At 33.9% G+C, this 11,387-nt stretch overlaps 1 protein-coding gene across 2 annotated transcripts; it reads right to left on the bottom strand.

The window, feature by feature from the left end:
* Positions 1-750: 750 nt before the first annotated feature.
* LOC132312128 (uncharacterized) lies at positions 751-2,228 on the bottom strand. 2 transcript variants are annotated; one of them, XM_059810384.1, is made up of 2 exons: positions 2,133-2,228; positions 751-1,953 (listed from the first exon to the last, which is right to left on the bottom strand). In XM_059810384.1, exon 2 carries the CDS (start codon positions 1,938-1,940, stop codon positions 954-956), a length of 987 nt encoding a protein of 328 aa, XP_059666367.1. In that variant the 5' UTR covers positions 1,941-1,953; positions 2,133-2,228; the 3' UTR covers positions 751-953. The 2 variants fall into 2 exon arrangements, with proteins under 2 accessions (XP_059666367.1, XP_059666366.1); XM_059810383.1 differs by having other exon boundaries at positions 751-1,950.
* Positions 2,229-11,387: the final 9,159 nt, after the last annotated feature.

Here is an 11,387-nt window from a genome sequence, read left to right as displayed (position 1 = left end):
ACCAGCCACCTCTATCATACATACAACAGTAGACATGCATGGAAACTTTATAAAAGATAATGGCTTCTTCAACAGAACTGTAATAACAAAATCAATCTGCATGGAATCAAGCATTGTGACGGGGAAGCAAAGGAAAAGACAACCATGTAAAATAAACCTGCTCAAAACATTCTCTGATTGCATTGATGTGGTTGCATATAGAAGCACAAGTCCGGGTTGAATTCGATGGCGAAAAAAAAAAAAAAATCCTAGGATTGATTAATGTTTTGTGTCCTTGAGCACATTTACTGGCTTTATTCTTTATACTCCACAGAACTGGTATGCTCATATCATGCTAAACAACCCGGACTTGTGCTTCTATATGCAACCACATCAATGCAATCAGGAATTTTTATTATGCACACACAATACAGAAATATGTCTTACTAGCCCTACGTTACATGGACTCTTCAAAAGTAAGTGAAGTATCGGTGTCACACACATATAGCTCGAACAAGGGTATAAGATATGTGTCTGACATTTTTGGTTGAACATGTACTTAAAAAATATATCCAATCATTCAAGTAAACGTTAGCATTGAGGTAAATAACCGCACCAGCCACCTCTATCATACATACAACAGCGGACATGCATGGAAACTTTAAAAAAGATAATGGCTTCTTCAACAGAACTGTAATAACAAAATAAAAAATTTGTTGAAACTGGAGACGTAAACTTTCTATAGCCATTTGAATTTAGTAAATTAAGGGGAGTCGTAAACTTAGTATCTTACAGCATATGTAATGTGCAGTAGTTTTATCCAAATAAGTGAACAATACAAGATGTACACATAGTCAAGCTCAAATTAAACATGAAAATCCACCCATCCTAGCACTACACAAAAGTTGGAGGGTTAAGTCAATCAAAGCACTTACCAAAAGTTAAGCTGAATTGAAGAAGTAAACCATATTAATTTATATGACAAAGCAAGCACAAACACTGGCATCGAGTACGTCAATATCATAAGTCGTTGAACGCTCCTCTAAGATGGCATTGGCAGAGGGATCCACTTGAAATACAATTACAGTCGCTTGAATGCGGGGAGCGGGATCATGGCCACACCAATCACCAGCATCGCCGTCACACCCTGTCCGCACCATGCAAAACATCAAATCCCCCAAATAAAGGAGATCATTCCTTAAGTCAGAAAGAGGAGGGGGTTCACGATGATTGAAGTACAGGAGGGGCAATTCCCCAATTTTGAACATCTCCTCCATGTTGGAGTCAACATGATAACCGCACAGGTAATCATCACAATAGTAAAACCACATAGAAATGTCATTAGCAAACACACTAGGTTGTAGGAAGGAGAAATTGGGCGATGACTCGGTTACGATCCTCCAGATTTTCTTCGGGATGTTATAGTAAAACACGACATTGGTGTTGATTAAGAGAATAAACCCGTCCAATACAGTTGCATGACATCTAACACAAACAAACGGTTTCAAAATGAAGCAGGAGGGAGCACCGATAAATGTCCAACCTGAGTCGTCACCATCCGGGTAGAAAACCTCTAAATCATGACCGCACAAATCTCGACTGAGAACAAAAACCCTGTCATCAAAGGGCTTCACAGGCTGAATGACGATGGGTCCGTACTTTGGAGTATGCATATGTTGATTTGTAACTCCCAAATGACCAGAAACAGTATCGTATATGACGACCCTACGAGACGGTGCCTTTCTACTTCGGGAACCAAGCATGTAAATTCTGGATCCGAAAGAGAAAAAAGCCATACCAGCGGGGAATTCTCTTCCCAAAACGAGCGCCGGCTCTGGCAGAGCCGGCATAGTACTAGTTGGGCTGCGGGAGATGGTATCCATCTCTATGCGGTAGACGACGTAACGATACTCTGATGAGTCAACATCAACCACCATGTAGAGAGCCGTCTCTTCTCCCATCTTAATAAATCTTCTTTGCGTGCGTGATAAACAAGGACAAAATCAATTTGTTAGAATTGAATCACGCACAGAATAGAGGGGAGATTGATTACAAATGAACATTAGGCGCAAACATAAATTTCATATATATATATACAGTATGTATGTGTTTTTGTGTGTGTAAATAGAGAGAGGGAAACAGAGATAGAGAACCTTCCACGATTGGAATCAGAAAAGCGTGCTGCGCTGCGATTGTGTATGCAATTTGATGGAGAGAACTGGGAAACCAGAGATGGACGACAACTTCAAACCCTATATACATTTATATATAACTACGTTTATTTTATATTATTTATAACCTTAAAAAAGTGTTTTGAAAAAACGACTTTTTTTCCTTTGAATTAAACCGGTTACCTATCTGTTATCTATATCTATTTGTTATTAGTATTAAATTGGGTAAAACGGCCTAAACGTACATATTACACCTGTAAAAAATATGTTTAAAGTTTTAATTTAAGTATAAATAGGTTCTTTACAAATTTAAACCCTAGACTAAATTATTGTTACTGAACATTTTATAAAACATATAAAAATAAATAATTTGGTAAAATGATAAAAAAAAAAAAAAAAAAAGACACTATTAGATGATGCCCCTTTTGTGCAAAAAAAAAAAATCTAAAGTTTTAATATGGTGCGAATAGGTCCCTCTGATAAATTTAAATCCTAAATTGACTAAATTACTCGAATTATTTTATAAAATATATAAAAATAAATAATTTTATAAAATGACCGAAAATGACATTATTGGAGAACGCCGATATTGGATAAGTAAATATAAAAATAACATTATAAAAGAAAAATAAAGATAATAAACAAAACAAAGTGCAAACTAAAGAAAATAATTTTTTTTCAAACTCCGAGCACACTAATATTAAGGATTTTTTTTTTTTAACAATATTTGTACGAAAAAAAATTAGTAAAAAAGAGTAAACTGGAATCTTAAAAAATTCAAATATTTGTTCTACAAATTTTCTCAACGTTTTTTTTTTTCTAAATGTTTAGAGATATATATAGAAAAAAAAAATTCAAAAAAAAAAGAAGTAATGAGCACTTAACACCCATATACTATGAGATTAGTAACATATATACATCTTGGGTATTTTCAGAATAATAAAAAGGTAAAACAGGTATTACAGCACCAATTTATGTCTGATAGGGTATTTTTGCACACTGTGAAAAGATTAGGGGTGTTGTTTATATATTTTTTCAAATAGCGGTAAAAGTGTTACGCGGAGTATACTTTAGGGATATTTTTTGCACTTGTCTCTATTATATTAATAGTAACGACAAGTAAAGCGAAAGAGAAAACGCAAAAACTCTTTCAATTTTATTTGATTAAGTCACGTCACAGTTAAAAATAAGGAAAATTATATAATTGACGACTATAAACCCCCCTACAAAAACCGACTCACATATAAAATCTGATATGGTTATTCTAAAATTTTAACTAAAACATAATTTTTTTTCATAATGTGACTATTTTAAGATCTTTCCAACTCGAGCACGATTCTTTCCGTAACCTCTTTATCTTAAAATTTCATCTTATACATAACTTTTTCCATCTCTTTTTCTATTCTTCTTTTTTTATTTAGAAAAATTAAAAAGCAAACTTTTTCCACACACACACACACACACATATATATATATATATATATTCTTTTTCATTTTCAAAAATTGGGTTACCATATCTCTAAATGTATTGGAATGCTTCTATAAGAATTCTAAAACAAAAAAATTAATATCTACAAAATATAAAACAAAAATTTCATTTGAAGTTTTGAATATCAACAAAAATCGATGATTCAAAAGCCTAAATTCTTATCTTATTGATTTTGTTTGCCCTGTTTGGTCTAGAAAAATAAGGGTTTGATTTGGAGGTGGAAAAAAAAGGTGGAGAGAGAGAGAAGATATAGGTTTTGGTGGACGTCGGTCAGAGACAACAGAGCCGTGGTGAAGCTCTGGCGATGCATTGACGCAACAGGGCTGAATTTCTTGACGGCATGGACTGAACTTACTGACTAAGGACGACAGCGGCTGGCATTTAAATGTCCAGTAATGAAAGAAGACAATCATAGGGAGGAAGTCGTCGGACGGTGGTGGTTTGGAGGGAAGGAAGAAGACGTACCAGATATTGCGGGTGGATCTTGCCTAAACTATGCCGCTTTCAGGACCAAAATGCCTCCGTTGATTCACGGTTTGTGCAGTTGTGGGGGTGGGGGTAAGGGTGGGTTTAGTGGTGGTGGTTATTGGGGTGGGGGTGTGAATGGTGGTGCTACGGCAGACGCCGGTGTTGGTGGTGGACCGGTGTGTGGTGCTTGTTGTATGACGGCGTCGTGTGTTGTGTCTATAATATATATATATATATATATATATATATATATATATATATACACGTGTATGTGATATCTCCTATTTTTCGAACACGGATTGATCAGGTCTACACCCGAAGACCGAGGGATATCAAAATAATTTATAATAAATAAGTACATAATATAAGGGAATAAGAATAAATAAATAATAGCTGAAAGCAAAACTAATTCATCTGATAACAAAACCTCCAAATAAATCCAATAAAAAATGAATCTCCACAAATAACATAACCCTCCAAAAACAACCATAAATAAAATATTACAAAGTACAAGCTCGAGAATAAGAATATCATGGACCCCTAAATAAAATCCCACAAGTGAAATAAATAATAAAATCAAAATAAAAAAGGTGGAAAGAGAAAGAAGATAGAGGTTTTGGTGGACGGCGGTCAGAGACAACAGAGCCGTGGTAAAGCTGCGGTGATGCACTGACAACAGAGCCGTGGTGCTGCGGCGACCGCGCAGTGTTGGTGGTGGACCGGTGTGTGGTGCTTGTTGTATGACGACGTCGTGTGCTGTGTCTATAATATATATATACACACACACACACACATGTATGTGATATTTCCCATTTTTTGAACACGGGTTGATCAGTTCCGCACCCAAAGACCGGGGGATATCAACATAATATATAATAAACAAATACATAATATAAGGGAATAAGAATAAATAAATAATAATTGCTGAAAGAAAAACTAAATAATAAATACTAAATCCTTCGATAATAAAACCTCCAAATAAATCCAATAAAAAAGTGAATCTCTACAAATAACGTAGCCCTTCAAAAACAACCATAAATAATATATTACAAAGTATGGCTCGAGAATAAGAATATCATGGACCCCTAAATAAAATCCCATAAGTGAACTAAATAATAAAATCAAAATAATAAAGTATAAACAATTAATGAAGTCTAATGCTTCGTTTGGTTGGAGGGATGGAAAAATGGATGAAGAAGATAGGGGGAGGGATGGATGAGATATCCCTAGGGAAGGGATGATGTCTTTCCCATTTTATATTTGGTTAAATGGAATGGATAGTAAAAATGATGAATGAAGTGATACTTTTTTCTCATTTGGTTGGAAGGAAGGGATGAAGGGTTTATATATTATTTTTGCCAATAGACCATTTTATATAAAATTATAAAAGGTAGATATTTGTTTCAAATTTTTTTGTAAAGGTTGAAATTGTAAATTATAAATTTATAGGTAGTTATGCCTTCTTTCTCTCCTCTTTTTCCCCCAAAAGTGGGCAAATAGAAAAATATAAAGGAATGAGGAATGAAGCATCCCTCCTTATTTCCTCCCTTTCTTCCCTTCCCTCCAACCAAATATGAAAATATATATCCATCCCTCCTCTCATCCATCCCTTCCTCAATCCTTCCCTCCAACCAAACATAGCATAAGATAATGTCTTACATCGACAATCCGGAATAGTGAATACGGCAGTTCTCTAATCAGTACGAACGAACTCTAAGTCTGAAATTGTCGTGAACTTGAAAAATAAATATTGGGTCAGACCCACTGTAACACCCCTATACATTAAAAGTTTATTTATTTAAGTTGTTTACATTATTTGAATTTATTTGATTAATTATTTTATTTGATTTGAATTGCTTAATTTTGTTATGATTATTTGTTTGTTTAATTGTCTAATTAAATTGTTATAGTTGATTAATTTAAATGATTTGTGTATTTTACGTAAGGGTGGCAAAATGGGTCAGGAACCATCAACCCGCCCATATTCGCCCGTTTTTTAATGGTTATGGGTGAACTATATTTAATTTGAAGATCAAGATGGGTTGGGTAATTTTTAACCACTTAATTTGAGGGTCAAGATGGGTTGAATATGGTTAACCATATTCAACTCATATTTCACTCATCACATAAAAACACAAAACACACATCTATTCTATATTGCATTCAACTCATTTCTCTCTCTAAAATTCTCTCATTCACAATTTTCTCTCTCTAAATTTGCCTCTTATCAATCCCCTCTCTAAGTTTTTCTCTCTATAAACTTCTTCTAAAAAAAATAATTAAAAAATAATTTAAAAAATTAAAAAATTAAAAACTTTCCAAAAAAAATAATTTAAAAATAAAAAATAAAAAATAAAAAACATGCATAATATACTTAAATTAATCCGTTTTGTTTACTTAATTGGATGCAAAGACATATAGGCAATACTTGCCGCTGGTCCACCCACAAATTTACACAAAGTTTTTAATTACAAAATAATAAATAAGGAAAACAAAAAGGACGATACATTGAATACAAAATGTGATATACCAAAAAAAAATTTATTATTTTTTTATTTATTACATTTTTTATTTTATAATTAGAGGCAATGAATGCACATTTATGATTGGACCACGTCAATAATAAAGAAAAAAACTTTTACTCACCGATTAATAAATAAATATTATCAAAATTTTAATTTCATTTCTGTATTCAGGGAGCCTTAATTTAATTGCCTTTCCGGTAATTACGAGGACTAGGAAACTAATTACGCTTTGCCTTGGAATCTAGATAGTGGGGGCGATCATCACTTCATCACTACCTAAATAGGAAATATAGGCATATTATTTTACAGATAAACAAAAGTACAGCAGGCCAAGCAAAAAACAGCCAGAAGCGGCCACGGCACAACCACAAGAACCACAAGAACCAGAAGCGGCCACGCACAACCAGCGTGAACCAGACGCCCAAGGAACGACGTCAGCAAGATGTAAGCATCGGAAAACACCTCCATCAACGGAAAGCATCCGAAACAGCAGACACCGGCAGACGGCATCAAGGAAAAAGGATCCCACAAAGGGATTTGAAAACAAATGTCATGGCCAAAAGAAATCCCGAAAGTGATAGCAGAGCCACGAGCACACCGAAAACGAAATGGTAAACCGCAGAACTGAGGAACAGCGAGGCTGGAAGCGCAGGTGCCGGCAGGAAGGAGACGGAAGGCCCAACACAGAGACACGAGAAGACCCACCACTGAGGGACCCATGGAAACACAACCCAACACCAAGCCAGCCAAAACATGCAAGCCAGCAAACGAAACAAAAGGGCCACCGACCAGGTGAAAGCCAATCTGCCGGACGGCAGCCCCACCGGCAATTGCCTGCTGCAGTGAAGAAGAGAGAGAGACACCACAACGACTATCCCATAGTGCAGAAACGAAAAAAAGAGAACAGACCACTAAAAACCGGAGCACCAACCAGGGGCGGAGCCAGGATTTTGAGATTGGGGGGCCAAAATTATAAATAACATTACCTAGCTAGAACTTTGGAAAAAAATATATATACTACGTAGGCAAAAATATTTTACTATTTATTATATTCATACAAAAATATATCTATTTAAACATTTTTTAATTTATTTAAACAAAAAAATTAGTTATTTAAAGAAATTTTTTATCAAACTTTCTGAACAAATACAAATAAGATTTATGCCAAAATTATAAAAAAAATTCAATTAAATAACTCTCTTTATTTACCGAAAAGGAAAAAAAACAAAAATAACTTTTAAAAAAATGTAACAATTGAAAATTTAACAAAACAATAACAATGATAAAAAAAAAAAAAAAAACAAATTAATAAAATAAAAATTTAGATTCTTAAATCATCGAGTTTTGTTGATATTCAAAACTTCAAATGAAATTTTTGTTATTGATTTTGTAAAAATTAATTTCTTATAGAATTCTTATAAAAGTATTTCAATAAAAATGAATCAAAAAAAAAAAAAAAAAAAAAAAGTGATGGAAAGAATAATGTATGAGATGGAATTTTAGAATAATAAGGTTATGGAAAAAATCGTGCTTGTAGTCACAATATGAAAAAAGGCGTATTTGAGTTGAAATTTTAAGATAGCCACATTAAATTTTTATATGAATTAATTTTTATTGGAATTCTATAGTCATTAATTAAACCACTATATAATTTCTTTTCCTTAGAGGGGCCAAGTATAAATTTTATACTATACATACTATATTATTTTATTTTTACTTATACTAAAAAAAAAATTCCAAAAAATTAGGGGGGGGCCATGGCCCCCCTTCCCTCCACCCCTGGCACCAACGACACGGCGCCAATATCGGGATCAAAAGTATAGATCGTGAAGCCCTCACCAAAATTAGGACCATCGCGCCACAAGCCATGGAGAAATCCCATCATCGGAAACATCACCGAACCCGAAAACTCTTATGAAACAGAGAGCCGCCACAACGAAGGGGAACCTCTACAACAGAGAGGAGAGAACGAAAAATGTGTAGTGTGTTTGCCTGAGAAAAAAAAAAGAAAATGAAAATATAGATAGATATATATATACACATATACGTATATATATTAGCGAAAAATGATGTGTTAATAAATTTTGTCCTCCAGCTTATTTGATATTTTGACCTTAGATGTGACTGACCCAAAAATTGTAGGAAAGGCTTTTAATTTTTTTAAAACCTTCCCAAAAAAAATAATAATTTAAAAATAAAAAATAATTAAATTTTTTTAAAAAATATAAAATAATAAAAGAATTGTAGGAAAGGCTTTTAATCGAATTTTTTTTACAATAATAAACCTTCTTCTTTTTTTGAATTTTTTTAAATAATTAAGTTGCGTTTTCTTAAGACACACATGATGAATAATCAAACATATAATATATGTTAAATCATGTTAATATTTAATAAAAAAAATAAAAAATAAAAAATAAAAAATAAGAAATAAAAAATAATAATTTAAAAATAAAAAATTAATTAATGGGTCCACGGGTTATAACGGGTTGACCCTGCCCATTTTAACCCGTTCTGAACGGGTTGAATATGGGTCCTGATCCATATTGACCCGCCCATTTTCAACCCAATCCGCCCATTTGCCATCCCTAATTTTACGTGCGTGCTTAATTTCTTAATGTGAGTTTAATTGTTTAATTGTTATGTTTATTTAATTATTATTTTTTATTTTAATTTAGTATGGATTAAGCTTAGAGTTAGTAGAATTCAAAAGTGATGGGTTTGGGCAAAATGGAGAGGCCAACTTGTGTTGAGAAGGCTTTGGACTCGTGGGGTGATATAGGGGGTTATATATATATATATATATATATATATATATATATATATATGCATTATTATAGATTTATATTAGGGTATTATTATTATTAGGGCAAATTGCACTTACACCCCCAAAGGTTTGGGTCAATGCCACTCAATGGAGGGTCAACACACAAGTTTACATTGACACCCCCTGAGGTTTCAAAAGTCATATTTTACCCTGACCCTGTTAATTGACAAAAATAACCTTAATTAATATTCTGTGTTCCCCTTTCACCCACCACCGCAACACCCATACACCATCACACACACGCGCCGCTACAACCGACGCCACAATCACCACATATCGCAGCAACCGCCACATATTGCTGCAACCGCCACATCAAACACAACACACACAACACCACCCACCAACACACCCGCACAACGCCACCCATCGCCACATCAAACACTGCCTCTGGGTCAAAGAAGATAATCGGTCATGCCCACACACCCCACCACAGCCACCGTCACCCACACGCCGATACACTGCCCAATTTTAACCCTACTATGATACCCCTCGAATCCGAAACATGGATTGATCAGGCCCAAGCCCAAACCCGAGGGAATATCTAACAATTAATATATAACCGAACATAGATTTCAAAAGGAATTAAGAAATAAATAATAAAAAGTTGAAAGAACTCTAAAATATAATCTTTTAAAATTAAATACTTAAAATCCAAAACCTCCAATATTTTAACAACTCGGGAATTGTGATACCCCCTAATTTCGAAACACGCATGTATTGATATATGCGTGTGTTCGAGAGAAGAAGCGATTTATAAATCTGTGTGTGTGCAATTGGGGTTTTTTATGGGTTCAATTGGCTGGGTTTTTTGTGGGTTCAATTGATGGGTTTTGGTTGTGGTGGTAGAGGTTGCAGTGGTGGGTGGAGAGAGAGAAAGAAGGGGTGAGCAGTATTGGTGGTGGCGACTGGTCGGTGGTGGTTGCGGTGGTGACCTAGTGGGTGGTGGTTATGGTAGGGTATTTTGGTTAATAAAAAATAATTGTATTAGATAAATTAGTAATTGAATGTGTCAAAGGGCAATAATGTCAATTTATGACCATTGGGGTGTGTCTTTGTTAATTTTATCAAACCTAAAGGGGGGTCATCATTCAAAAATGGCCCAATTTATATATAGATGTTATTATGTCAAACCTCAGGGGGTGACATTGTAATTAACCCTAAATTTAAAAAAAGCTGTCTATAATATTAGTGAATTTTAACATTTTCTATACCTATTTTTTGTATTTCACATATACGTGAATAAAGGATTTTTTAGTTAAAAGTTTTTGCAAATCATTTTATTTTTCCTGATTCTTCTATAGCGAGAGCGTACAACTTAATTTATTTTCTATAATTTCTAACATTTTGCTATGTTTGGTAGGAATGAAAGAAGAGGGGTGGAAGAAAACATTGTTCCCAGTGATAGAGAAGGAGAGGCTTGTTAGGCACTGAATATTACACATTTTAGCCCATTTACTTGCGTGTTTTATTCTCTTAATAATATTTTATTTGTGATTTTACATTGTTTTATTGTTTTTATTTATTTCAGGGATTTAATTGTAAAATCAGTTAAGACCAGTGATTCTGAGCTTTAAAAGATGACATTTTGTGGGACCGAGCAATGTTCAAGATCTAAGTCTAATTATACTTAGAAAATAGTCCAAAAGAAGCCACAAGTTGATGAGAATGGAAAGAAAAAGAAAAGGAAAAATCCTTTTCCAAAAAGGAAACTTTCGCCAAAGTTGGTAACTTGAACCCATTTTGGTAATCTGGCTGTATCTCTTTCCTCGAGTGTCAAAATAGCTAAATTCTGACAATGGTTGAAAGGAAATTCAAAGAGCTCCAATTTTATATTTCACGAGGATTCCATAAAATAGCTGTTTACCTTGTCAAAATTGGGCTGGAAGTCTGTATGAATTTTGGAGTCCTTATTCGACAGAATTTCTATGTAT

The sequence above is a fragment of the Cornus florida genome, unplaced genomic scaffold (genome assembly GCF_030987335.1).
Source record: "Cornus florida cultivar Cherokee Brave unplaced genomic scaffold, ASM3098733v1 CherokeeBrave_3.0.0_Hap2_Chr06, whole genome shotgun sequence".
NCBI classification, from domain to species: domain Eukaryota; kingdom Viridiplantae; phylum Streptophyta; class Magnoliopsida; order Cornales; family Cornaceae; genus Cornus; species Cornus florida.
The sequence above is the reverse complement of the archived record's forward strand: the minus strand, read 5'-3'. Positions and strand labels throughout refer to the sequence as shown.

Bases quoted from the DNA above. Each gene is read 5' to 3' on its own strand.
- LOC132312128 (XM_059810384.1), bottom strand. From the start codon at position 1,940: ATGGGAGAAGAGACGGCTCTCTACATGGTGGTTGATGTTGACTCATCA.